General features: G+C 32.3%; 5 protein-coding genes and 1 non-coding gene across 14 annotated transcripts in view; 2 read left to right on the top strand and 4 right to left on the bottom strand.

The window, feature by feature from the left end:
• Positions 1-433: 433 nt before the first annotated feature.
• Positions 434-4,579, bottom strand: LOC105432871 (uncharacterized). Its single transcript, XM_089072253.1, has 9 exons — positions 4,422-4,579; positions 4,016-4,135; positions 3,433-3,550; positions 2,455-2,716; positions 1,992-2,114; positions 1,394-1,484; positions 1,198-1,334; positions 662-794; positions 434-595 (listed from the first exon to the last, which is right to left on the bottom strand). Exons 1-9 carry the CDS (start codon positions 4,563-4,565, stop codon positions 548-550), a joined length of 1,176 nt encoding a protein of 391 aa, XP_088928379.1. The 5' UTR covers positions 4,566-4,579; the 3' UTR covers positions 434-547.
• Positions 4,580-4,664: 85 nt separating this feature from the next.
• LOC105432881 (uncharacterized) lies at positions 4,665-10,037 on the bottom strand. The gene is made up of 9 exons (XM_089072254.1): positions 8,900-10,037; positions 8,513-8,632; positions 7,980-8,097; positions 7,043-7,304; positions 6,622-6,738; positions 6,109-6,199; positions 5,916-6,049; positions 5,627-5,759; positions 4,665-5,564 (listed from the first exon to the last, which is right to left on the bottom strand). The coding sequence occupies exons 1-9, from the start codon at positions 9,047-9,049 to the stop codon at positions 5,517-5,519; spliced, it is 1,173 nt and encodes a 390-aa protein (XP_088928380.1). The 5' UTR covers positions 9,050-10,037; the 3' UTR covers positions 4,665-5,516.
• Positions 10,038-10,182: 145 nt separating this feature from the next.
• On the bottom strand, positions 10,183-16,590 carry hop (tyrosine-protein kinase hopscotch). Of its 3 annotated transcripts, none has more exons than XM_089072239.1 (14): positions 16,091-16,590; positions 15,764-16,018; positions 15,048-15,346; positions 14,542-14,901; positions 14,242-14,454; positions 13,898-14,169; positions 13,402-13,729; positions 13,176-13,332; positions 12,983-13,104; positions 12,736-12,889; positions 12,330-12,636; positions 11,789-12,180; positions 11,095-11,423; positions 10,183-10,894 (listed from the first exon to the last, which is right to left on the bottom strand). In XM_089072239.1, the coding sequence occupies exons 2-14, from the start codon at positions 15,866-15,868 to the stop codon at positions 10,591-10,593; spliced, it is 3,342 nt and encodes a 1,113-aa protein (XP_088928365.1). In that variant the 5' UTR covers positions 15,869-16,018; positions 16,091-16,590; the 3' UTR covers positions 10,183-10,590. The 3 variants fall into 3 exon arrangements, with proteins under 3 accessions (XP_088928365.1, XP_088928366.1, XP_088928364.1); XM_089072240.1 differs by having other exon boundaries at positions 15,764-15,998; XM_089072238.1 differs by having other exon boundaries at positions 15,764-16,590.
• A 440-nt stretch (positions 16,591-17,030) lies between these two features.
• On the top strand, positions 17,031-20,049 carry La (La autoantigen-like). Its single transcript, XM_011647890.3, has 7 exons — positions 17,031-17,441; positions 18,083-18,436; positions 18,745-18,887; positions 18,989-19,064; positions 19,155-19,433; positions 19,523-19,655; positions 19,862-20,049. The coding sequence occupies exons 1-7, from the start codon at positions 17,220-17,222 to the stop codon at positions 19,939-19,941; spliced, it is 1,287 nt and encodes a 428-aa protein (XP_011646192.2). The 5' UTR covers positions 17,031-17,219; the 3' UTR covers positions 19,942-20,049.
• LOC112552995 (small nucleolar RNA U6-53/MBII-28) lies at positions 19,701-19,796 on the top strand. Its single transcript, XR_003096914.1, has one exon. It is a non-coding gene; the product is annotated as a small nucleolar RNA U6-53/MBII-28 (small nucleolar RNA).
• Positions 20,050-21,000: 951 nt separating the features above from the next.
• The window catches only part of NLG-5 (neuroligin 5), a 185,658-nt gene continuing 179,406 nt past the window's right edge, over positions 21,001-27,252 (bottom strand). For all 7 annotated transcript variants that reach the window (XM_089072245.1, XM_089072247.1, XM_089072243.1 and 4 more), the window contains 3 exons: positions 25,341-25,614; positions 24,721-24,867; positions 21,001-24,601 (listed from right to left, as the gene is read on the bottom strand). In XM_089072245.1, the coding sequence (XP_088928371.1) occupies positions 23,937-24,601; positions 24,721-24,867; positions 25,341-25,614 (1,086 nt within the window). In that variant the 3' untranslated portion in view covers positions 21,001-23,936. The remainder of the gene's footprint in view (positions 24,602-24,720; positions 24,868-25,340; positions 25,615-27,252) is intronic.

Here is a 27,252-nt window from a genome sequence, read left to right as displayed (position 1 = left end):
TCGTCGATTCGGTGCATCGTGAAAGATCACGGAATCTTACGTTTGATACACGAGTTATGAAAAATACTGCGCGAATGAATTCGTCGATTTCATCGACATGAGATGAAATACAGCAATTTGGCATCACTTATGGCCGTTTAAATATCAACGCTCAAGATCATTAGTTTTATGCATAATTTTAAGGAATTATTTTTTTTTATTACTAGAATATACTGGTATAATATTTTAACTAATTTATCTCTGCGTCTTTTGTCCAGTTAATATTTCTTTAATTTATCTTAAGCATTTTGATCTTTATTTCTAAAAAAAAAAAAAAAATACGTGTTTTTTGAATTGCAGATTTACATTCTTCCTTTGTTATAACACATCTGTTTATGTACGCTTACCTGTCAAATACATTAATATATTTTCTTCTTGACGCAGAGAAAAACTTTCGACATGAACATTATGTGGTCTCTCATAGATTAACGTAGGCTGACATAGACTACATACTAAAGGCTACATTTTTTATATTATTTCTGCATCTACAGCTGATGGAAGTATATCCTTAAGTTTGTCTCATGAACATACAATAGGACATCGCCGTTTGAAGTATCTTAAACAGACGAAAATTATTTATATTCTTTGTTATTATTGTTTTTGTAATAAATTTTTCTCTTACCATTCCAAAATTCTGTAAGGATATCACGTACAATTTACAGGCAGTCAGAACGAGCGGGTAGAAGCGTCGTTTCATTATTAACAACAGTAATTTCTGCTCTGAAACAACTGCATCGTACCATATGGAGTTGTACCTATATCAAATTTCCTTTTATTTTAAGAATGAATTTTATTGGACACGTGATGAAGTAAAGGAGATATCGAATTTAATTTTATATATTGTTTATGAAAATTCAGTAAATATATTTAAGAAAATTAGCATGTATAATAATTAAAATTATATTATGACGTTATTTATAATATTTGTGACTTTACAAATATATTTAATGATAATGCTTTTACAATTATTTAGCGTATATTTTCGGATAAACGTAACATAAACAAATTCAGAAAAATAAAGAGAGAGAGAGAGAGAGAGAGAGGAAGAGATTCGTCTCCTCTTTTAAATTTTATTTATTTCGATTATCTTTTTTTTATCTTCCATCTATAATCTTGTCGAAGATATATTTATTATTTGAGAAAAGGTACTTTACTTACACCCTCTCGCATATGTTCGAGGTCTTGTCCGTGATTTTCTGTCCCATGTAATTAGATATGAATAAATACATCATTGTTGCAAAAGTGAAGCCGATAGATCTGAAAGCTCGCTCGATATTGCCGCCGATGGTTAATATCTGAAAGATTTCATTTTTACATTTCAATGTGAATCAACAAGTTTTTATTATTAACATACCTGCGCTAGGGCGAGGCCCATTGCTAATACGAATCCTAAGAAGTCCATTAAAAACGGTATTGTATGATAAATTTCGATTATATCAATGAATCTTGCAATGTAAAAGAAGATCATATATTAATAGAGACTGCGAGATGAAGGAAAGAATGTTTCTCATACATAAGAAATTTATGTATAAGAAATTATATGTAATTAATTATGTATGTGTAAGAAATTTATATAGTATTAATATTACATTCTTACAAATAGAACTCGTCAACTTTTTAAGTGAAAAATCATTTTAATCGACAGCAGATAATTAATAATAAGATTCCATCGTATTTTTGCAATTATTTATTCATTAATTATAACTTATAAAAAATATAATAATTTTATTTAGAACCGACTGGAAAAATATCTATTAAGACATATCATTTAATTTAATAATAAGTTTATTATTAAGTCGTATAAAAAAAACAAGAGTGTGGAAATTGTTTGATTAATTATTACTTTTTGATTTTGCATTCCAGCCGTATTTCTCCGCGGAATGTTGATGATAAATTTAACTAAAATGATTTGATAATAATAGATTACGCATGTCTCGAATAAAAGTACGAACTGTATAATGTTGTAATGCAGCCGTACAAAAACGGCTATGCCGCCGCGATTTATTTTTGATCTCCGTATTAAACCGCATCCCGCCGTACCTTTGACAACGCAAAATAAGCGTTCCGCACGATACCTGCCAAAATTATCATAATAATGTTACTCGATACACTTGACTTTGCTCGAGTAAACATTTTTCTTATAAACGGAAGAAGAGACGATACGATTGATGATCATTCATGAGAAAATAATACGTTCATAAAAATGTTTAAAAAACACGAAAAGAAAAAGTACTTTTGAAAATTTCTCTTTGCTTAAGAGAAAACAAATTATATTGAATGCGAATCTATGTCCAACTCAAACTGAGACTGAAAAGAATATACTGAATGAACCAGCTGCGCGCTCTACTTTCCAGCAATCTATGAATCGTCTGCTCTTTCGCGAATAATAGTCAATTGCGAGGAGTAATTTCTTACCCCAGCAACTCGCACATTCCGCAAACGTGTTGCGTAAGAGCTATATACAGAGTGACACTGCTAATGAAAATTATTGGTAGTAAAAAAAGCACGATACATATATGAGACCGAATGAGATAAAAGTATTGTTCCTCATCAATAAAGAATTCAACTTTAAAGGGTTGTATTCTTGGACGGGATTCATTCATGGGTGCTATAACGTCGAGGATTTCCGGTACAAATATCCATATAATGTATATTATTACAGATGCATACATCAAAACTGAAAAATTCAATAATTATAAATTTTCTAACATTTACATAAATATTTAATAGATTTAAATAAAAAATTATTAAATAAAAACTTTCTTTGAATGTATTAATGGCGAGCCTAGTTTTTAGCTTCTCTATAGAATATATTTTTAAGCGTAATATATTTAACAGTAATATATTTAAGGGTACAAGATTTTTAAGTGGATTAAAGTATAAAATAATATCCAAAAAAGAATTCAGTTTTTAGTACAAGCTGTTTCTGTTATTACATTGTGCTGCAAGCTCTCAAAAAGTTTTGTTTATTAAAAGTTATATTATAATATACGATGTAAGGAAAAAATTGGAAGAAGTTTAGGAAAAAAGTAGGGAAAGTATGAGCAATGAATGCAATGAGTCAATCATCCGTAGAAAATTCATATCTATTTAATTCGATGACAGCGATTATAATAAATGCATTGTAAAAATAAAATCGTATTATCGTATGAATATATGAATCGTTAGAAGAAATATCGCGTACGTTGCTTGTTGAAAATAATGCATACGTATATATATATATATATATATATATATATATATATATATATATATATATGAATAGTGCATCCGATGCTGATAATGAAGAAAAAGCACGATTGTCTCATACACAGAAATACAATGTTGATCTTATAGACAGAAAGGCACATCTTGCCCCTTCGTAGATAAAGCGAAATTTAATATTTTTCTTACACGAATAACAAACCGTTACTAATCTCGTGGTCTCGGCATACTCGTGCATGATTTTGATCTCATAATTTGTCTTTTGCAAGCTCCAATCGTTCCACATACGTTCCAAAAGAATCCTTAGCTAAAAATAAATAAGATAATTACAAACAATCAATGTCTCTCAAAATAATAAGAAGGAAGAAAATGAAAATAATTCATCTCATTTATTGGACTGTCAATCAGTGTGTTTTATAATATAATTATGTTAATCGCATAAATTCTAAAAAAATTTACTAGTCATTTATTTTTATTTAAAATATTTATTATTTTATTGCAAATAATTTTATTGTTTATAAACATTATTTATAATTATCTGAGCGTCCACTGCGATAAAAATAATGATTATAATATTAATATTAATATTAATTAATTAGGAGTAATTTTGTTAGATAACTTATTAAACTAATTGTTGTTTTGAGTACACGTACAAGATATATAAAATTAGTAAAATTGATTTTTTTTATGTTAATTCTTTAGAGTCTAAACACATTGAGATGAATTTGCATAAAGTTTATTAAGAATATAAATAATGACCGACCGAGCTTACTTTATCTATATTTCTGACACGTGCGTACATGTGGCTCAAGCTACCTAACGTAGGTATAAGTGCTGGTATCACATCAACTATGAACTCCGCATTAACGTCAAACGTAAAAAAACTCGATATCTGAAAATGTTATTAACTCCTGATAAGAGCAAGGAGGGACACTTTATTATCGTAAGATAGTTATCGAGATACGAATTTTTTGCAAGGAAATCTTCTATTACAATTCTAATAAAACTTATATATCTAAAATATCATGATTGTATCTCCAATAATCCGTAAATATTTAATGATATTTAATAAAAAAGAAAAATATTTAATAATAATGAAACAAATGTCTAAATTTTGTCACTTTTTTTCTTATCTTTTATTTTTTTTTTATTTATGTATCTTCCACATTTGCGAATACCTGAAAAATCGTAGACGACAGCATGACGACCGTCAAAATAGCTCGCATTAAACAAGCACTCCATTTGCTTTGATAAGGCCATAGTCCGCTAATCGATAAGAAAAATCGGTTTAATTTGTAATAATGTTCTTCGGGATGTTCCATTTGCTTCGAAAGTCTCGAAAGGACTGACCATGGACGCGAGAGCTCATCGGTTATTATTACTTTATTGCTACAGTCATTTACCGTCTTTTTTTCTTAATATCCCATCTATTTTTCCAGTATTTGTTTCTCTTGTCTTTGCAATAATATCGAGTGAATTACGTCGAAGAAAAATGTATATTTAGGATGAAGGCGAATTTTTCAGAAGCGACGAGGGGATCGATCGGTAGCGCGCATGCAATGTTCGAGTAATAACGTGGGAAAGGAAACATCGGTAGTTTGCGAACAAAAATTGTCTCCAAACTATTTTCCACGTATTGTGTTAGTTTCTTTTGCACGCGCGATTATTTTTCGATGATTATGAAGGGAGTAAAGGGAAAAGGGAGAGATGAATGAGGGAAGATATCAGATGAAAAACAATATTCGAATCGTCTATTTCGTAAAAAGTATGTAACAAAAAAATATTTTTCTTTCAAAAAATATAAATCATTCTTGATTTTAATGATTGCTCATGAAATGAATACTTTATCTACGAAGATTCCAAAAAGAGAATCTCGGTGCAACATCATAGGTAGATATACGACAGATATTTTTTATTATTATTATACATCAATATTTACATTTCTAGATAGAAAATTTAAAGAAATGAAATTAAAGGCTTTTGTACATAAGATAAATTAATCGTAAAATTATTAGCGAATCTCTCATTAAAATAAAATTATTATAAAGATTGCAGCATTGTTTTAAATGCTCCGAAAAGTATCTTGTTACTCTGTAAAGAATTTATTCTCTGTGAGTTGTTTCACTATATTTATTTTGTGTATACGTACCTGTAAACTGCTAATTTTTACAAGGAATTTTTAATGATTGCAAAAAGAAGATCAGTACATATCTAACAATTCCATAATTTCCCTACATTATTTCTACGTGCACAATGTGACAAAAGTATTTTTTTCATACTTGTCTGATGAACATGCAATAGGAGATCGTTGTTCGAAGTATCTTAGAAAGATATATATGTTTTATTCTTCATTTCGCATGAAAGTAATATGTCTTTTTCTTACCATTCCAAAATTCTGCAAAGATATCACGTAAAATTTACAGGCTGTCAGGAAGAGTGGTTGACAGCGTCGCATTATTATTATTAATAATGTCTTTTGGTCTGAAACAACTGCATTATACCATCTTGAATTGTACCTGCGGAAGAATTTTGTTTTTATTTTGTCGATCAAATTTTACAATTTTATAAACCAGGACAAGATATTAAAAAATTTTTGTTATTGGTTTAAATACTGTCGCGCGAGATATAATTTTATATATAAATATATTATTGAAGAAATTTATTGTACGTACATTCTGTTAGATATGTCTGAGGTCAAATCTGTGACTTTTTGTCCCATATAGTTATATATAAATACATAACACAGAGTTATTATAGCAATACCGATAGATCTAAGAACACGCTCTATACCAGAAATGTTTAATATCTAAAAGATTTTGTTTTAACACTTTGTAGAAACTTAATGCATTTTTATTAATAAAGTACCTGGCTTAATGTCATACTCAGCAAAATCACTGTTCCTATAAGATCCAATACAAATGGCATTGTGTGATAAATCTGGAGAATATCAACGAATCTTGTAATGCAAAAAAAGTCATACATGTTAAAGTATTAAGGCAAAGAAGTTTCTTGTATTTAAAAAAATTGATTATTTTTATCGATAGAGAGAAAAATAACAATAATAAAATTTTTCGCGTCTTTAAATATAAATTTTAGGAGAAATATTTATTAAATATAAATATTTATTAAATATTTATTAAAATGTACATGTATATATCACATTCATATATAGTTACATTTATTATGTAATATATTATATAATATATTTAATGTTAAAATTGAAGTTTTTGTTAAATAAAATTACATCTAAGAGTCAATGAAAGAGACTTCATTAGTTTTTAATTTTGCTTGCAAATCAACATTCAGTAGCTTACTTATAAAAAATGGGATTATATATTGATGCATTAAATATCGCGTGTATTAAATAAGAATACGAACTTTATAATGTTGTAATGCAGTCGTATAAGAACAGCAATGTTTCCACGAGTTACTTTTGATCCCTTAATTAAATTACATCCCTCGTCTTTGATGCAAAATAAGCGTTCCGCGCGATACCTGTCGAAATTATCGCGTTATTTTTATATAATTGACTTTGCTCGAAACGATGTTTATTTTGCAATGAGTGGAAGAAAAGACGAAACGGCTGATTATCATTCATATAATAAAAGACAATAAAATAATAAAAAAATGATAAACAAGAAAAGTTTTCTCTGAATTTTCTCTACATGAGAGAAAGATATGTCGATCACATATATTCAAGATAGTTACAGATGTTGATAGTTACATTCTGCTTTCTGGCAACCCAAGAGTCGTCTGCTCTTTCGCAAATAGTAATCATTTGCGAGGAATAATTTCTTACCCCAGCAATTCGCACATTCCGCAAATGTGTTGCGCGAGAGCCAGAAATAGGGTGGCACCGGCGAGATAAACTATAGGTGCGATAATAATCGAAAGACATATATGTGACCGAACGAGGAAAAAGTATCGTTCCTCGTCGATAAAGAATTCAGCTTGAAAGGGTCGCCTTCGCGGGCGAGACTCATTCAAGGGTGATATAATATTGAGAATTTCTGGTACGAACATCCATACGTTGTATATCCCTATGCTTATATATACCAGAACTGGAAAATTTCATAATCATAAATTTATTAATTTATATTTATTTTTAGCTTATATGTTAATGAAAGAAATAAAGACAATGACAATGAAGTCGTATTGGTTTCTTGTTTTTGCAAAAATATTGTACGATTAACTTTGTTTTGTGTTCTTCACAAGCAGTATATTTATGAGATACAAGATTAAAGAAAACTAGACATTTTTTTTTTAATGTCATATTCAACCTCTAATAGTCTCAATATGTGAATTTGTGATTAAAAAGTTTTAATGTAAAAATGTTTAAAAATATTATTATAATAAGATTTTTTAATTAAAACATATAGAAATATCAATACATTATTGAAAGTAAAATAAATATAAAGATAAAGTTCGGAGAAAATGAGGGAATAAAATGATAAGCGCCAAATCAGATGAATGATGCTTGGAAAATTTTGCGTTCATCTAATTTAATGATAGCGATTATAATAAATATTTTGTAAAGGTGAAATCGTGAATTATCAATGACCAGAAGAAATGTCGTGTATTCAGTCATCGAAAGTTACGTGTACGATATGTTCAATGCTTTTAATGAAAAACATGATTTTCGCGACCTCACACATGAAAATGTAGCTTCGATCTCACAGACAGAAATATTTGATTTTTTCTTCTGTAAATAAAACGAGATTTAATATTTTTCTTACTGAAATAACATAATGTAAGAAATCGTGTGACTTTAGCACGCTCATGCATGATCTTGATTTCATCGTGTGTCTTTTGTAATGCCCAGTCCTTCCATATATTATCGAATAATTCTCTAAGCTAAAAGAAAGTAAAACGATAAGTGAATAATCATATTATATAAGTGATTAAAAAATAAATAAATATTAATGTATTCGATCTTAAATTAAATTTCTTAGATTAAATTTCGTAGACACTTTAATTTTCTCATTATATGATTTGCCTATGATGTTATTTTGTATTTCGTTTTATTGACTTTTGTTTTACTTTTATTTTTTATTATTGATAAAAATTATCTGTAAAAGTGCTTGAAAGATAATGATAAATCAGTAACTTAATTAACGAAATTAGATTAATTAAAATGAATTAAAGTAAATTTTATATATAAAATAATAATTTTTATTTTATTTATCTAAAACTTAATCGAAGATTTTTATGTGGAAACGAGAATTTAAATCTCAATTTTAAAGAATATAAATTGTGAGGATCTACTTACTTTGTCTATGTGTAGGATACGCGAGAACAAATTAGTCAGGGTACCTAATGTAAGTATAACCAATGGAATCAGGTCCACTATAAAGTCCAGAGTGAGATCAGATGTAAACATGCTTGCTAACTGAAAACATTATTAACTTTTGATAAAAATGAAGACCAAATATTAATTTTATCAAGATATAATTTGATCGAGATAAGTTCGATCGGATTTCTCGCATAAAAACTCTTATAGCTTTGAAAGGCATTGACGTTTAGTTACCGAGTTTATATCTCATTTGTATCTAATATTATAATCTATTATATTATCCAATATTAACTCAAATCTTCCAGTTGAAAAGAAATCCATTATTTAACTGAAAAGAAAAATATTTTCTACAACCATGACTACCTGGAAAATTGTAGACGTCAACATGATGAAAGTAATGATGGCTCTCATTAAACGAGCACTCCATTCATTTTGATAAGGCCATAATCCACTGACCGATAGAAGAAATCGGTTTAATTTGTAGTAATGTTCTTCAGGATCCACTTGTTCCATTTGTTTCGAAAGTTTGAAAAAGACTGACTATAGAATCGGAAATTCGTCGTCGTTATTATTCAATTGATTGTAATCGCTTCTTCTTTTTTTTTCAAGGTATATCTCTTATTTTGTTTTCGCGGTATTACACCGTGTAAATTACAGCGAAGGAAAATGCACACTTAACGCACAAGCGAAAATTTCTCATGTCGAAAGAATTGATCGGCAGGGCGCATACACTGCTCGAATAATAACATGGGAACTAAACCATCCGCGGAGTTTGCGAATGGAAATTATCTTTAGATAGTTTGTTTTCTCACGGTTTTCCTTGTACGCGTAATTATTTCACTGAAACAATTATTGCGAATAAAAGTGAGAGGTGGAAATGACAAATGAAGAAAATCCAACGTGAAAAAGATACACGGTATTTATCTTGAAATATTTTTTATATCTGTATTACAGATTTCAAGCAGCACAATTTTTGTCGACTAGATACATTTCTTCAATAAGATATGCGTCTTATTCAAAAATACTTAGTTAGTACTTATTTAGAAATAGGCTGTTTTTTTTTAAAGATATAATATTATTAAGTTTCGATGTAAAGTGAACGTTAAACTTTACCGTGGCAAAGAAAATGAATAAATATATATACATTAAAAAAAAAAAATATATATATATATATATATATATATATATACGTATGTACAGACATATGTACATGCATAGAGACGCGCCGCAAAGATTGTTGATTGTCTAATACTAAATTTATTCAAATTTTCTATTTTTTGTTACATAACATTTTTAGAGAATATCTTTTTTCCCTAATCCATATTTATCTAACAGTATAAAAATTTATTCATCAAAGAATTTTTCAATAAAAATGAAATAAAAATGAAATATATATCATATATACTTTTGAATTAATAACAAACAATATAAAAAAAAAATACTTACACAAATAGCTTGCATAAAAAAAATACTTAAACAATGTAGGGATGATGCATAGCTCCATATGAATGTAGGTTCGTTGTCAGTAAATAGTGTAAATAGTGTTCTCGTATAAGTCTGTTTATAGTGGTTGATAAAAAAAAGAAAAGATTGTGGATAAAAAACCTAGAATGAATTTATAACTTTTTGGAAACAATAAACTGATATTATGATCAAGTGGTATATTTTTTACAGAATATGTATATAATGAAATGGTGATAACATCATCGACTAGATATATCTCTTTTTTACACGAAATTAAAATCGAAAAGTTATTAATTCTTCAATGAGAGACTCTTTGATTTTTTATTCTTCTAAATCAAAGTTTTAGAAAATAGTATTTTTTCTAAATTTATTTCTCTAAAAATATAAAAATAGAATTGATTTATACATATTTATACATATTTATACATATTTTTTTCAATAGAGATCTTACAAAAGGAATGAAAAACTTATGAAAGACAAATCAATTTCACTCTCATCAAAGAATCACCTATTATTGTTAGAATTATATATGAGATATGTCACAATTTCTGAAATAACAATAAACGATTTGTGTAGAGAAGTTCTAATAATTAAAATGAATACATTAATCGCTTAATATTTTCGTATAGAGTAGCGAAGACCGGTCTCTTGTGACTGTCTTCTTCCCAGCATGATAACATCAATTCTTTATAGATCCTTGCATCACAATCTTTTGGGCAAGGAAGACGGTAGCCCTCTTTCAAGGCTTTTAATAATTCAGTCGTATTTGTAATTTCTTTATTTGGCAACTGTGGGTCAACACCGTAACTGAAAACTTCATACATTGTCACACCGAATGACCACACGTCCGAACGTGTTGAAAATTTGCCTTGACTCAAGCTTTCTGGTGCGTACCTAAGAAAAAAATTGTTTGTTTTTCATTATGCGTGTTAGTGAGACATAGAAAATCTGATCTCAATCAATAACAATATGATTGGGAAGAAGAAAATAAAAAATTATATTATTTTCGCTTAGATTATTATATCGTTATTTTATTTTATGATAGTCACATAAAAATATTAAAAAAGAACATTAATATTTTTTGTAATACTTACCATTTAAATGGAATATTACGAAGAGTTTTAAATACATAATAATCACTCGCAGCTATCACTTGCGCGAGACCGAAATCACTAATCTTCACTTGGTCTTCACTCGCTACTAGGATATTTCTTGCTGCCAAGTCCCGATGGACAATGTTCATACTACCAAGATATTTCATGCCCGCGGCGATATCTTTAGCAAAGCCTAAAAGTATCTTTACTGAAAGACTATATCGATGCGACATTAAATAACTCAACAATGAACCATATTGGATGTATTCCATCACTAGGATTCGATCCATTGAACATAGAATTTTCACGATGTTCTCATGTTTGAGACGCTAAAGAGAAAAAAAACAAACAGAAAACATTTAATATTCATGTAACTTGCTATTATCATGTAATAAATTAGTATATATTAATTCAAAGTATACATAGAAAAAATAGAAATATTTCATGTTTCATAAATCTCTTTAAGATTTATATTAATACGTATATGTGTTTTTTGTAACAAAGTTAATAAACAAATTACACAAATAAAATTATATTATTTAAATATTGCAACATCAATAAAATTCTCAAGATTTTTAATATAAAAATTTTATATTATGGATTTTCGAAAAAACAATTTAAAGATTTACAAAAAAAGATTTATGACATTACTTGATTTTTAAATTTATTTCTCCTCCTTAAATTGATTATTTACCTCCATGATTTTAATTTCTCTTTCGAAGTCAAGCATGTTTGTCGAATCTTGCGTCTTAAGCTTTTTAACGGCTACGTCTTCCTCTGAGATATTGTTATCAATGCGCTTCCTGAGTGTACCTTTATACACTTCACCATAAAAGCCTTGGCCTATGCGTTTTTGTAGAGTCACAGTCGTATTTTCATTTATTTCGTATTGCCATTGGGAGCTATCTGTGTTGTTACAAATTTGACCATTCGCTTTGTTTTCGTTGATTTTGCCCAAGCTATTTTCATGGCTCGGATCACAATCGACAGTATTGCCTAGCATTTTGTATATTTTGTTATTTAGCCAACTCGTGTAAGACAATAAGTCGTCCTGATTCTGATAGCTGACTAACTGCTGTGTAACTGCTGTTTTAAAGAAACAAAAATTTGATCTTTGATTCTTATATCTATTATATTTAGAGTTTGTTACTTACACATAAATAATGTTAAAATTGATCAGAAAAGCATAATATTAAATATTATTTTTGTAATACAAAAAATTTATATCGACTCACTGTGATCAATATCTAAAGGAACAGTGGTGTAATCAGTGTTCAAACTTATTTGCGATTCACTATTCGATCTGCTTTCTTCTGTATAAAGACTGCCATTCTCGTCACTGAGAAGCTTAGGAGGTATAGTGGCATAATTATGAGTTCTACGACAATTATATGCTTCATAAAGAATCTGATTGATATCTCGCATGATTGCCTGAGGTTGTTTCCTTGGTATAGAATTCGTGCCCCAGCATTCCAACATCAATTTATAAATTTCGCTTGGACAATCGTTGGGAGGAGGTAATCGTTTCCCGCTTATGTAATACTGCAAAACATCGCCATTTAATCGTGTTTTATAATAAAAAAAAAAGCAATCTCATCAGCGTAAATTAATTTCGTAATTCTTTGTTCGCAATAGACGTACCATTTTAACAGTATGAGTTTTATGATACTTAGGTGGGGAAGCTCCTCTGGAAAATATTTCCCAAATAGTTGTCGCCAGCGCCCATATGTCCGCTTGAAGATTGTACTTTGCGGACGCGAAATCTGTGTAATATTCTGGTGGTATCCAATGTACACTATGTAAAATAAAGAAAAGAAAAGATCATAGATTTTTATATTAAAGAATAATAAACATAATTGGACACAACTTCTATTTATTATGTATTTACTCGTCTTCCGTGTAAGTAAAGAGACCGGGATCTCCTAACTTGACAATGAAGCTATTATCTGTATGCAAATGTACAAGAATGTTCCGGCATCTTATATTTCCATGAATTACACGATTCTCCTCCTGTACATAAATTCTTATGTTTAATATGCTTAACGTCAAGATATAATATACAGATGTTTAGAGAGAATTACCAAGTGCCACAGAGCTGTTGCCAGACAAACTGTGGCTTCCACCATATCGACCGTTAATACAAACTTGCTTCTACTGTACAGATATTTGTCTAGCGGGCCTAAATTTACCAGCTCAAGTAGCATTCCGATTGTCGGGGCCACAGTTATACCATATAATCTGAAAACGGAGCAGAAAAACGTTATATTTCCACACTCCAATGATTCTCTTAACATTTTTAATATTCACCTAACTAGAGCTGGAGATCGTAATTGACTCCACTTGCCGATCAAATCCAAAAATTCTTTGGTATAATTGTTTTCCTCAGTCTTCAGTATTTTCATCATAACTTCGAGTTTCTTGCCTTTAGTGATTCGCCATATAGCTCGATGCATACTCGTCATTGTTGCGGTACAAGTCAAATCGTCATCACTCTTCGCGATTGCTTTGTATACCTGCAATTCATTCCATGGTACGCACCGCGGTCCGTTTTTTAGTAAATTCGCGATTATTCCCTCGTCTGCTGCTACTTCATCCACAATGTTTTCCGAAGTACAAAGTAATAATTTTGACTTGTCTAAAAAATAAACATTCTTTAGATATAAATAAGAAACTAAAATATCGATACTTATCTTTATATATCTTATATATAAAGATAAGTATCGATATTTTAGTTTCTTATATATCTTTATATGTAATATCAAAAATCTTTATGGTCCATTCATATATTATTACATGTGCATACCATATTCCGAAAATCCCAAGCATTTTCCAAAGTATATGTTATCATTAGGATCTTGAAATGAAGAAATTAAATGCCTCAAAGATTTATATATTGTGTTTGACATTTTAAATTGGTTAGGTTTAGATTCCTCCACTCTATGTGAACATATAGTTCCATCTTTTTCATAAACATCAATATAATAAACGTAATACTCTTCCTCACATTCACGTAGTATATAACTTCCCGGTTCGTTGGCACATTTTTCTTTGAGTTTCGCGTATGAGAAATCTTGTCTGAAACATTTTCAAAAGTTATTTTGCAAATGTTACATTTAACATGGGGTTGTATTGTAGAAAATATCTTACCCAACTGGTCCATGACATCTTAATTTTTGTAATTTTTCTAAAGAAGGAGTAATAGTACTAGGATCTCCACTACAGAGATTAAAATTCCACTTGATTGATAAACGATAATATCCGTCCAATGCGGATACAAAAGATAACAAAAGTGCTTTTGTGTCGAATAATATGCAAAAGGGTATGCCAGTCCTCCTTCCAATTAATACAGTGTTGTTTTTTCTAAAAAATGAAAATATGATTTAGATTAAAAAATTTAGAAATTAAAAAAGTTAATATATTAATATGTAAGAATATATTTATTATTACCCTATAGAAAGAGTGGAAATATCTGCAATCGTACAAACTGTTTTCCATGTACCAATATCAATCTCACAATATCTTATTTGCTCTATAGTAATTCTAAGTAAAACTTTAATTTTTATATTAGAAAGATCCTTATCCATTATTGCTGTGTATTCTTCATATGGATAATTTGGAGCCATGCGTTCAAACTGCTTCAAATATTGTTCCTTGACATATGCGGCATCATATCCAGATAACTTTGTAAGTGCATTATGAATAGGTTTTCTAATAAAGAAAGCATGTCGTTTTATGCATTCCTTTGGAATATATTTCTTATAATCTGATTCTACAATTTCTCGTGATAATTTGTCTTCGAGCATTACCCTACAATGAATAAAGTGTCATGAAATTGCATTACACAACATTCAGTAATATTATTAAAAATCTATAACAAATTTATGATTATAAATTACATGCAAGATGTTTATTGTACTAAAAGTTTTATTAGAAAAAGATGACTTATATTTTACCTGTACATGTCACTAACTCCTAATCCAATCAGTTCATGTTTATGTTTCTCATAAATAATATCAGGTACATTATTATCTAATACATCCCTACGAACTTGCTCAAAATAATAATTATATGCATTCAAGTCTATCTCTTTCAGTCTATTCATACTGGATGGCTTAAATCTTAAGCGAAAGTTGAATCTTTTTTCTGAATCTTCTTTCAATATGTGACCATAAGGGAACCATAGTTTTGTAGAATAACTTTGCAACGCAAATAAATATCTTGCTAAAGGACTTATCTTAAAAATACAGCATACCTAAAAATTAAGAAAAATTTATTTTTACTTAATGAAAAATTTTAAGATGCATGGAATAATAAAACAGTTATTTATTCAAATAAAATAAGTTAAAAATTCATTTAATAACATTTTGCAGAAATAATGCAACATTTTACATATTGGATAGAATAAATAATAAATCAATTAGATAAAAATTCATTAATAAAATTTAATAATTATTTTAAATAAAAAATCAATCAAATCCTATCAGCCACGTTAATCCTTTAATCCAAATAAATATCCTGATATCTGGGTATTTATTTGGCACTTTAAATAAAAAATCTTTTTTATTTCTCAGCAAAGTCTAAATACATTTTTATTACTGGGACAACATTATATATGTGGTAACATTCCATTCTACTTTATCTAATTGAAAAGAAAAAAAAGAATTCACACCTTCATACACAGATATTCGATGGGTTCTCCAATAGTAAATGCAATTTTCACTGGTTTATCGCAGTTGGCCATATAAATTAATGACACACACTGATTGTCTTCCATATTAATTTACAAGTCGTTGATGTCACAACTTAAAAAATATTACAACAATTCTCGATGTGCAACCCGATTTGTTTTTTGTTTATCGCGTATGACGAATACAAGCAACACGCATCATCTGCATCACTGTGCACTTGCGCAGAATAAGGATTACTAAACTTAAAATTATTTAATAATAAAAATATAATATGTAAATTATACTGATAAAGTATTTAATATTAATACATTTATCTCCATATAATTGTCAAAATCCGTTCGATCGATCGAATTGATTTCTCGTATTATTTTGCACTTGAAAATAGGAGTCCGACAAGAATATACTTGAATATAATGTTACACAATTGGTTGTCCGATTGATTGCATTTTCTGAAATTCTGTGGTCAATAACCCATCATTGGTATTTCTTATCGGAAAATTCCTATAATTGGGAGAATCTCAGTAATACACACATCAAATCATATTGGCTGATGTTTAGAAATTTTCCAATGGTTCACTAATTAGAAAATTTTATATTGATACCAATTAATGATATTATCGAGTTTCGTTCTAGCAAATAAAATACTAATTTAACCTAAAATCTCGTGTCTACGAGATCAGGTAGAAGGTTCAGAATGGCAATCCCGATCTTTTTCGTAGGACATAAACAGAAAAGCAACATCGGTGTCGCGATTTTTGATTGGCAATATTCCTAATTGAAGCAGCCATATTGTGATCACAACTGACATTTAATTAATTAGATACAAGAAACAGAAATTGTGAAATTAGACTAAAATATTACGATTATGTTGTAAATAGACAATCACATAACTCATTTAATTTATATCTAACTACTAAATGTCAGCTGTGAAGACAACTGTGGTCACAATATGGCTTCAAACTAGGAGTATTGCCTTCAAGCTTTTCTCCGCCATGATGCTGAAATCAGAACAGTGCCATATTAGTTAAATTCTTAGGTCCCCAAGATTTCTCTATTTTGTAACCAATCATCGCGTCTAAAAATTTCGGACGACAAATGAAATTTTAGCCTCAGGCTGGTTGCACACAAGACGCGGCAATGCGTTAGCCAATCATCGTCTTGTTTTCTGATATAACTTTGTTACCTATCGCGTCGCTGCTTTGCCGCATTCTGTGTGCAACCAGCCTCATAGAAATCATGTATCGTATATACTTTGGCCTTGATATGCTGTTCTTGTTGAAATAGCGTCACTTCCTTTTGCGACTTAAACGAAGAGGCACGTGTAGGATTACAGTAGTTTTCCTTTTATTCGTTTTCGAGTTTTAAGAGCATAAAATAATTAGAGTTGTCGTTCGTATTATTCTCTATATTAGATAATAATAGATAATATATCTAAATATGGAGAAGGATCAAGAAAAAATAAGCAACGATCGACTGAACGGCGACGCCGTCGTTGAGGTTACTAAGGACGCGCCGGCCGTTGACGCTAAAGATGAAACAAACAGCGAAGAAATCTCTGATTCTACGGAAAAGAATCCGAAGGAATCTGCCGAATCTTCGGAGAAAAACACGGAAGAACCCTCTGCGGAACTTTTGGAGAAAATAAAGGCACAAGTAGAGGTATAATTTTTACTCTATTTCATAATGCCACATAATGGCAGCATATTGGTATAAACAATGAAATTAATTGCTGCACGGATAATAAAATTGCTGTCAGATTATACGCAGTTCATGATTCGCGCATTTTGATCTCGAAATTTATTTCGATGAATTATAGGGGAACAATAGATAACAATCAATGATATTATGATAATAATGCCCGATTCCACCAATGTAGATTTACTTCAATCAACTCGGTTTAACTTGCATCTTTTTCTAATTTTTAGAACTAGAAAAAGATGAAGAGTATGTTGAATCGAGATTAAAGTTAAGTCTACATTAGTGGAATCAGACAAATCTGCACATTCATGCTGTTTAATTTCATATAAATAATAGATTAAAAATCTCTAACCACGAATAAAATGAATTGTATATAATTTGGCAGTAACTTAAAACTTGTAAGTTATTAGTTTTATATCATCGGCAAATGATGTCTTGAATTTTTATTTTTTTGTTTAAATCGAGACAGATATCGGACAAAGATCAGGATCAAGCTTAAGATTTGTTGATTGTAAATCTGACCTTTCTATGCCAAGTTATATATTGTTTCATATGTTATTTCTACCTTTTCTTATTTATTTCTTCTTTTGCTTATTTTGCAGTATTACTTTGGCAATGTAAATATGCAAAGGGACAAGTTTCTTATTGAGCAAACAAAACTTGACGAAGGCTGGGTTCCAATGACTGTTATGTTAAACTTTAAAATGTTGGCATCTATTAGCAAAAATATTGATATAATTCTGAAAGCTTTGGAAACCAGTGACCTCATGGAGATATCTAAAGATAGAAAAAAAATACGGCGCTCACCAAAATATCCTCTGCCGGAATATAATGAAGGATATAGAAAAGCTCAAGAAGCACGAACAGTTTATGTAAAAGGCTTTCCATTGACTGGTATAACTATTGAAAAACTGAAAGTTTTTTTCGAACCATACAAGCCATTTGAAACGATTGTGGTAAATATATTTATTTGACACAGTGTGTACTCTGTTTTAATATCTATAATCTCCACATAATGTGGATAATCATATGCTGGTTCACCACACACTCATCCATGATGTTAATAGTTGGAAATCTAAAACCAAATCAAGATGTAGACATAATATACTCACTTCTTCATTCCTACAAATTTTCATATATAACAAGTACATTTCTACTACGTTAAATTTGGCTCCAACTAAGAACATAATCTATGTGACATATTTTTTCACGGAGTACTCTTACGAATATATTTTGATCTTCAATGATTTTTTTTGTTTTGCAGATGAGAAAATATCAGGATAAAGATAAATCTTATAAGTTTAAAGGATCTATTTTTATACAATTTGAGACTTTGGATAGTGCCAAAGCCTTTATGGCTATAGAATCTGTAAAATATGAAGATACAGAATTAATAAGGAAATGGGCGTAAGTAAAAATATATAATCACAATTCTATTAAAAATTTTATTTATATATATATATATATATATATATATATATAATAAAATTTTGTTTATATATGTACAGTGCAGATTATAATGCAGAGAAAGCACAAGAGAAAGAGGAACGTAGGAAAAAGAGAGATAAATCGAAGAAATCAACTGTAAGTAAGCAAATAGAAGATAAATATAATTGTAATTTATTATTTTTAATTCGATTTTTTTTACTTGTGTTGTATTTAATATCTTTTTAGACAGAACAAAAAGAAAAAGAAATGGAGGAGGAAAAGATACAACAGGTATCTTTAGAAATAGATAAATTGCCCAAAGGTCCTAAATTGCCAAAGGGCTCAGTTATTTACTTCTCTGGTGTCTCTAAAACATGTACAAGAGAAGATATTAAAGAAAGTTTAGACAAATATGATGCTCAAATTGCATTCATTGATTTCCAAAGAGGAGATATGGAAGGTTGGGTGCGTCTCCAAGGAGAAAATGCCGCTAAACCTTTATTAGAAAAATTAAACGAAGGCAAGGTGAGAATAGAATTTCTAAAATTTTGTAACTTTCTTTTTGTTAGTTTATATTGGAATAATCAAATAAAATATTTTAATTATACTCCAAGGTGATGATTCAAGAAGTTGAGGTTATTTGTAAAATTCTCGAAGGTGAGGAAGAAGATAAATACCTTATCAAAGCTATGGGAGATATGATAGCTTCGAAGAATAAATTTATTAAAGCTAAACGAGGTAGAAAAGGTAAAAAAATCATTCAATTTTCAAAATATTACAATTACCAATTATATATAATGATGTTTTTGCCATGCTAATACCGAGAAATCATATATTGATATATATGTGGATTTCGTTGAGTTAAACTGTTAAAACAATCTGAATCTTATAGTATAAAATATTTTTACATTATATAAAGAAGCAGATACTGAAATGTTTTTTTGTCTTTAAAGGACGTGCGCGAGGCGCGAAGAAGAGAACTAATAGTTCCTCTCATGATGCAATTCCATCTAAGAAGAGAATTGTTGAATAAGATAAGAACTTTACATAATGTACATTACACTGTGTTTTCATCGTATTAACGAATTATATATATATGTCCTTAGAAACATCAGAGAAATAAATAACTGAGTCTTTTTAATTTATCTATCTCTAAAGATACGCGATATTTAGAATATAGATAACGATATTTAGAAATTCTATTCTCACCTTGCCTTCGTTTAATTTTTCTAACAAAGGTTTAGCAGCATTTTCTCCTTGCAGACGCACCCAACCTTCCATATCTCCTCTTTGGAAATCGAATGCAATATGAGCATCATATTTGTCTAAACATTCTTTAATGTCTTCTCTTGTACATGTCTTAGAGACACCAGAGAAGTAAATAATTGAGCCCTTTGGCAATTTAGGACCTTTGGGCAATTTATCTATTTCTAAAGATACCTGTTGTATCTTTTCCTCCTCCATTTCTTTTTCTTTTTGTTCTGTCTAAAAAGATATTAAATACAACACAAGTAAAAAAAATCGAATTAAAAATAATACTTGTATTTCTTCCTCCACCGTTTCTTTTTCTTTTTGCTCTATCTAAAAGGATATTAAAACACAAATAAAAAAATTGAATTAAAAACAATAAATTAAAATTGTATTTATTTTGTAATTGTATTTATCCTCTATTTGTGCTTACTTATAGTTCATTATGTATATAATTCGTTAATACATTAAATTATGTCAAAATAATAGCATAATTTAAATTAATTTAAATAATTGAAATAATTTAATTAATTTAAATAATTAAAATAAATAATTTAAAATTCTTTTTCTATATATATATATATATATATAGAAAAAGAACATTAAATTATACTATTATCTTGGTATAATTTATTACACTTGATACCGATTTGGTATAAATTTTTTGTTACGTTTCACTTCAATGTATATTATTTTTAGATATTTTGAAAATATAACTTCATATTCTATATTTAGTTAAATATGTTTGCTTGGATTATTCCGACATATAATATTGATCCATTTTTATTTAGATGATATGATTTTGCCGTTAAACGAATTATAATCATAAACAAAGATCGCCATGTATTTTTATAAATTGGCATTTATTGTTGTACAGTGAAATTTACAAATTGGTTTCTCTAGGCTATAACATGTATTTAAATTTCACTGTCGTCTTACGTGCGTCAATACTACCTTTACGCAAGTATCACAACGTGTTAAAGATCATATCGTCCGCGAACAGTTACTTTGAAAAATTACATGTAATGATGTATGTACTTAAAAACTATCGTAGTCGGCAATACGATTTTACGCGACATCGATTCTGTGCACGCTACATGGTACTTAATTACAGCTTTACGTTCTTAATCGTTATTGATACATATGTATAGTTTTATGTGTCGAGGAGTCGTACGTGATCGACTAGATGAATCTTATTTCTTTAGACAGTCTCTCGATATTTAATGATTTTAAAAATCGTTTACTCAGGATATTCTGGGTGGAAAAGATTTTGAGATTTCTTGCAGGATAATAAGATCAATTGTTAAAAAAATCAATTGTAAAAAAAAAATCAATTCTCGTTATGTACCAATAAATTTCAGACTTAGAATCTTACAATTTTAAGAATTAGGATATAAATGTGATAGAAACGTTCTTAGCATGTAAAAATCTATTAATGATCGTGTCTATTCCCCTCCTTTCATATCCTGTGCTTGAGTTTGGTTACGCCGGATATTATTGTAAGTATCGAATTTCATTATATCCTGAAAAGCGTACCTCATTTTCGTGCAGTTTAGTTGCGCGCAATGATGAAGATGACTTTCAAAACTTAGTATCTGTAGAATTCAGCAATGCAACGTTGGGGTCATGAATATTAATATGAGATTAAGAACTCTCTACAAAGATGAAATCTCTGTCAACACGAACGCGATCACGTCTTTTAGGATATTTGGTCGTTGAAGAAAGAGAGAGCAAGAGAAAGAAAAAGAGAGTTCTATATAAGTCTTCGACAGTTTTAATTCTACTTTAAGAGAAATTATTTTTTTTTTTCTTTTATCATTATATGTTTTGAGCAGATATTTGATCTTGGCGATGATCTCAATGTAGAAAGGCCGCGTACGAAGGAATTATTAATACTTATTGTTTTATAAACTTTGCTCGAACAGAATCAATGAGTTTATCTACTAACAAACTCAAATCAACAAATCATCAACAAATTTTTATATAATATTTTTACTTTATAAAATTAACACATATAATTTCAATTAAAAATTAAGTGATATATTGCTACTTATGAAGGTAAAAAGATTCTGAATTTTATAGCATATTTATAGCATAACAATAAATTAAATTTTAAAGAAAAAGAAAATATAGATACGTTCAATATATTTATATTTAATTTTTTCTTGATGTCAACACTTCGATATTCGTATATCATTCTGCATGTCAATACAGAATATATAACATTTTTAATGACGGAATATCGAGGGTCGCAATGCGAGAGGAAATTATTTTACGGGACGTATGTATCATCAGACGAAGAGTCTTAGCCGCGATTTTGTGGCGGTACGATACTTATGACTGTCGGACTATTCTCTACGAGAAGAACACTCAGTGGAAGATCGAGTCCGCCCTCTCGAAAATCGTCGTGCAGCTCGGTCACAACCCCCGGATTCGCTCCCGATGGCTTTACTCTGTCAAATGCACTTGTGATTGTGCACTTGCGCGACAGGTAACACGGCCGGAGAATTGCGCTTTCCGCCCGAATAAACTTCGCGAGCACTCGCGAGCGCTATTAAGCCGTTCTCCTCAGCAGGTTTGAAATTACACCGTTTCGAAGGATGTAGCTTGGCTGTGTTGTATCGCAAGGGCGGAGACGACGAGTGCACTTTCACTTACGGATGGTGCTTTCGTGCGCCGTATTCGTTTTGCTCGTGAATAACGGACGTTCGTCGCGTCCGATCCGTTTGATCCGCCTCGAATCGAGTGCCTCTTCCTCCCAATCGATGCTTTACAAAGCAGCTCGACGAGACGATGGTATGCGACGATGCGCATGGCTTTGGTATTCCGATTCCATTTCGAGATCCCTTCGACTGGATTCGTCGTCGTCGTCGTCGTCGTCGTTATCGTCGACGTCAGAGACTACCGTGCATCGTTTCGTGCATGGTATTCTTATACGAATAATGGCTTTTTAACAAAGAATTTAATTTAGAACTCTTTAACAAGAATTTCATTACGCGCTTCGACTCAATAATTTCTCGTCAGGCGCCCTTTTCTAAAACATCGAAAATATCGACACATTTCCTTTATGTGCTGTGATGCTTAAGGCCACCTTTTTGCCATGATCTTCGAGAGAATCAGAATTCATTCCGATGAATTAAATGGCGAGGAAACGTCGCATCGATATTTTCAATTGCAAAAAGATCCTTTGAATAAAATACTTTTTGAGCACCCGTTGTATATTTAATGTAGCCATGAGTTTATGATGGGTACTTCAGCAATCGTCACACTTTCTCAAAAACAGCAGGGAGTGTTCCGTCTTCTTACAAGTAACAACTACATACAATCCACGTCTCTAGAAATAACGACCACGTGCACAATCTTACATTTCTATCAGTAGAAAGAACCGGCCACAATGTTCCCTAAGTAATAACAGATGCAGTTCAGCGGCAATGTGCGAGCACGTTATAGTCAGTTATGTCGTGGCACTGCGTCGCAAATAGTAACAATCGGCAATAATCGACTGTTTTCAGTAATGACATTTGGCTACAGTCAGACCGCGTGTTGACTATTCAACATCGTGATTACAGAACGTGAACACTGTAAAAGATTCATTACATGTCCTCACCTGCTGAATTTATGTTCGCATAATCACAACAGACGGGAGATCCCCTTAATTGGCATTGTCCTATGATCGATTAAAGAAACCGTTTAAAATCTGGACTCCGCGGTGGCTTTCTCCGCGTCTACGAAAGTCACCCGCTTCGTCCGTGCGTTGCCCTCTGGGGGCAACCCCTAATGCTATACGGATATCTCTTGTATCTGCACGCGTTTCTTAATAGTATTGGTGTTGCCGGCAGTGGTGAGCGAGCTGGTAGTTCTGGCAGGCGGTTTCGGAGGGATCGAATCCTTGTGGGCATTGCCGCTGGTCCCGTGACCGGATCTTGATTCTTTCCTGTTCGACTGCTCGCAGTCCTGGCCATCCTGGGACTGCGCGAGCTGCTGCTGCTGCTGCTGCTGTTCCTGGATGGAGGGACTTCTCGCGAGAGTGGTGTACGACGGTGGTGGTTCCTGAGCGGGTCGTGGATTCTCAGAAGGCTTCATGGATGTCCTAGTGGTCATCGGTAGGGACTCCTGTCCGTTTGGCCTGCATTCCATGGCGGCACGCTTCTTGTCGCGATCCCGCTGGTAATAAATGCCGGCGAAGATCAGCATGTTTAAGACTAAGAGGATGCAACCGACGCCCACGGTGATCGCCAGAGCGGTGGTCGTGCTGTAATAAGGACGAGACGCCAATTTCTGCAGGAGCTCGGCATCGTCCTCGGAGTCGTCCAGAATCGGAGTAATGTCCTCGATGAGGCCGTCCTCTCCTCCCGTAGACGTGCTGCAGGCGGTGGTCGAGGAAGAACTCGTCCTAGTTGTGCCTGTCAGCGGCAGTGGCGTGTACCATTCGTCTCGAACCGGTCCTGAGTGATAATGAAGCGCGAAATAATTAAGTAGTATACTTTAAATGAAGAGAAAAAAAAATAAGAATTAGGAGAAAAAGAAGAACCTTTTTCTTTGTGCATGAAAGACATAATTTTACCTGCATAATAATGATCGCCTCGTTCTCGAAAGTGATGATGCCGCATGGAAACGTCATCGTCACCAGGACGATGAAGCTGCGGTATCAAATTGAGCCACACAGCCATTTTATGACCGCGATAATGGCTCTTCATCTTCGGCTTTAACGCTGAAATAAAATTTTAATCATTAAAAATATCTGCTCTTCCTCGATAATAATCCATATCTATTCAAAGATAATAATCAAATCATATTAATTAATTGTAGATGTATAATTGAACGTTGCATTATGTCGTGAATAATTATTAAATCTAAATTAATTATGATTATCGAATGTATTAAAGTATCTGCATAATTATCGTCAGGAAATAATTTTGCTTTCCGTTTAAGAAAAATTTCCTTGCACGCAAATTTTTTAAGATGGAGAAATTTTAAAGATGAGAGGCATTAAGATCGGACTTGCGGACTTCACTATAGCGATATACAAATCCAATTTCAGAGAAGATTTTGGAGAGAATTAAAAAAGATCACGATACTCTATATGAGAAACAGAGAAGGCGCTTTGTAGAAAATTTAATTTATCGAAAAATAACGGGGGGGGGGGGGGGAAACTCCTTCTCTCTGTTCCAAGCACGAACGTACCTATCGTGAGATACTGCTGAGATCCTGTCTCATATTGTTCCCATGTGAGACCGCGGAATCGCGTCTTCTCCTTCGGCGTGCCGTAGTCAACCGACTCGATCTTGTGCGGTTCGTTCGGGTTACCGGTCTTGGCGAAATTGGTGAAGAAGGTGAGTACGGCCTCCGCAACGCCCTGGTCTTGTCGGGAATAATTCCGCGGGAAGAAAGCCCCGCCTGCCACCAGCGGCAGCCCGAAAATATACGGTATGTCTTCTCCACGAACGCTCCCCAGGCGCTGCAATGAGATTTTCCCGCTCAGAGAATCGGTATGGTGCGGCATATCCGAGCGCCGTAATCGATAATTATACCGGCCGGCTCTTCGTGCGCATTCATAGGTGTGAGCTATTATAATATTTATGATATATCGGTAATTCGCGTGATTCGTAATTCATGGCAATTGTTAAATTATCACTTATCGGCTATTTGCCGATTATTTTATTTAATTAACCGAACGAGAGATATTAGTTAATTATTGATTAATAATTGCTAGAATTTTAGTTAATTAATAGAACCGCGACGAGATGCGATTACCCAGGAATTATGTCGGGTGTTTTGACCTCCCCTCCCCCCTCCCTCCAACGTGTGTACCGTCCGTAATTTCCGACAGCGCGCTGTTCTCCATCATGTCTGCGTGAAATGGTACCATGTATTATACCCAATTTCCATTAGCACGCGTGAAACGCGCCGAGGAAAGAAAGCACGAGGGGTGGAGGAGGACCGATGACGCGGGCGGAAACCGCCGCGATTAACAATTCAAATAAATTCATCGCATTTGCATTCAGTGGTTCTTGATATCTTTTCTTATCTCTTTTCTTATCTCTTTCTCTTCGGCGCGACATTTTTCCGCCTTTGTCTCGTCTAATTCGCGTTTTTTTTTCCCCCCTCTCTTCATCGCCCCTAATTAATCAGCGCGATGCCCGACGTTTCGATTGTTCGATGATACTTAAAACGACACGGAGCTACTCGCAATTTTACTTTACGCAAACTTATTAAAGAGCGAATCTTTTGTCTGGCGCTTAATTAAATCTCGTTTCACGCACACGTAGATGGGAAGCGGGCGAAGGATAGTAACGTTGATGCTCCGAATCGCTGTTAACTACACTATCACTTGCACCGCCCTCGCCACTTCGCCGGGCGGGATTAAATAACTTTCGGGGTCCAACGTGACGCGCACCGCTAATGTGCGACTTCCGGTGTTTCTAAACGCGGTGTTTCTAAACGCCGGGGAGGACAGCATCGCCACGATACAACAGTATCGCCACCCTCGCTGCCGGGGGACAACTCGTTTTCTCATCTATGAACATCCATGCCGGACGAAATTTCTTAGAGCTTTCGCCACGATCCCAACCCTTCCTCCAAATTGAAAACGTCAATCTGTTTCCCTCGTCGCGAGTTTAACGTACCGCTTGGCAGCGACCCTACAAATTGGCCGATATAACAATTTCTTTCTTGTCCTCCCGATATTATTATGTCAAGCGTGACAAATCCCCGTCATTCCCGAGACAAAATGCGAACACGGCGCGCGCGGGTCGCCCGGGGCGTTTTATTAAATCAGTGTCTTCATCGTGAAGTCATGGCCAGCGGTTACCAGCCGGGGGTATGGATCGAGCAGAGTGAGACGGATGAGCTACGAGGACGTGGGATCGAGAGAGTGTCAGGAAGGGGTTGAACGGGTTGCTTCCTTAACTGAAAGTGCCGGCGGACTACTAGGTGTCGAGGGCGAACGTTAGTCTCTCTTCGGGACGTCAAGTTAATGGAGTTAACTCAGACTTAAGCAGCGTACCTCTTCTGCTCAACCCGTTCCACCGATCCGTTGTGTTAGTGACGCGCGATGGATGTGTCGGTAATAAACGACGATATCGTTTCAGAATGG

Source organism: Pogonomyrmex barbatus, unplaced genomic scaffold, assembly GCF_055798465.1.
Source record: "Pogonomyrmex barbatus isolate J1 unplaced genomic scaffold, ASM5579846v1 scaffold13, whole genome shotgun sequence".
In the NCBI taxonomy this organism is placed as follows: Eukaryota; Metazoa; Arthropoda; class Insecta; order Hymenoptera; family Formicidae; genus Pogonomyrmex; species Pogonomyrmex barbatus.
Note: the sequence above shows the minus strand (reverse complement) of the source record. Positions and strands in the feature narration are given on the sequence as shown.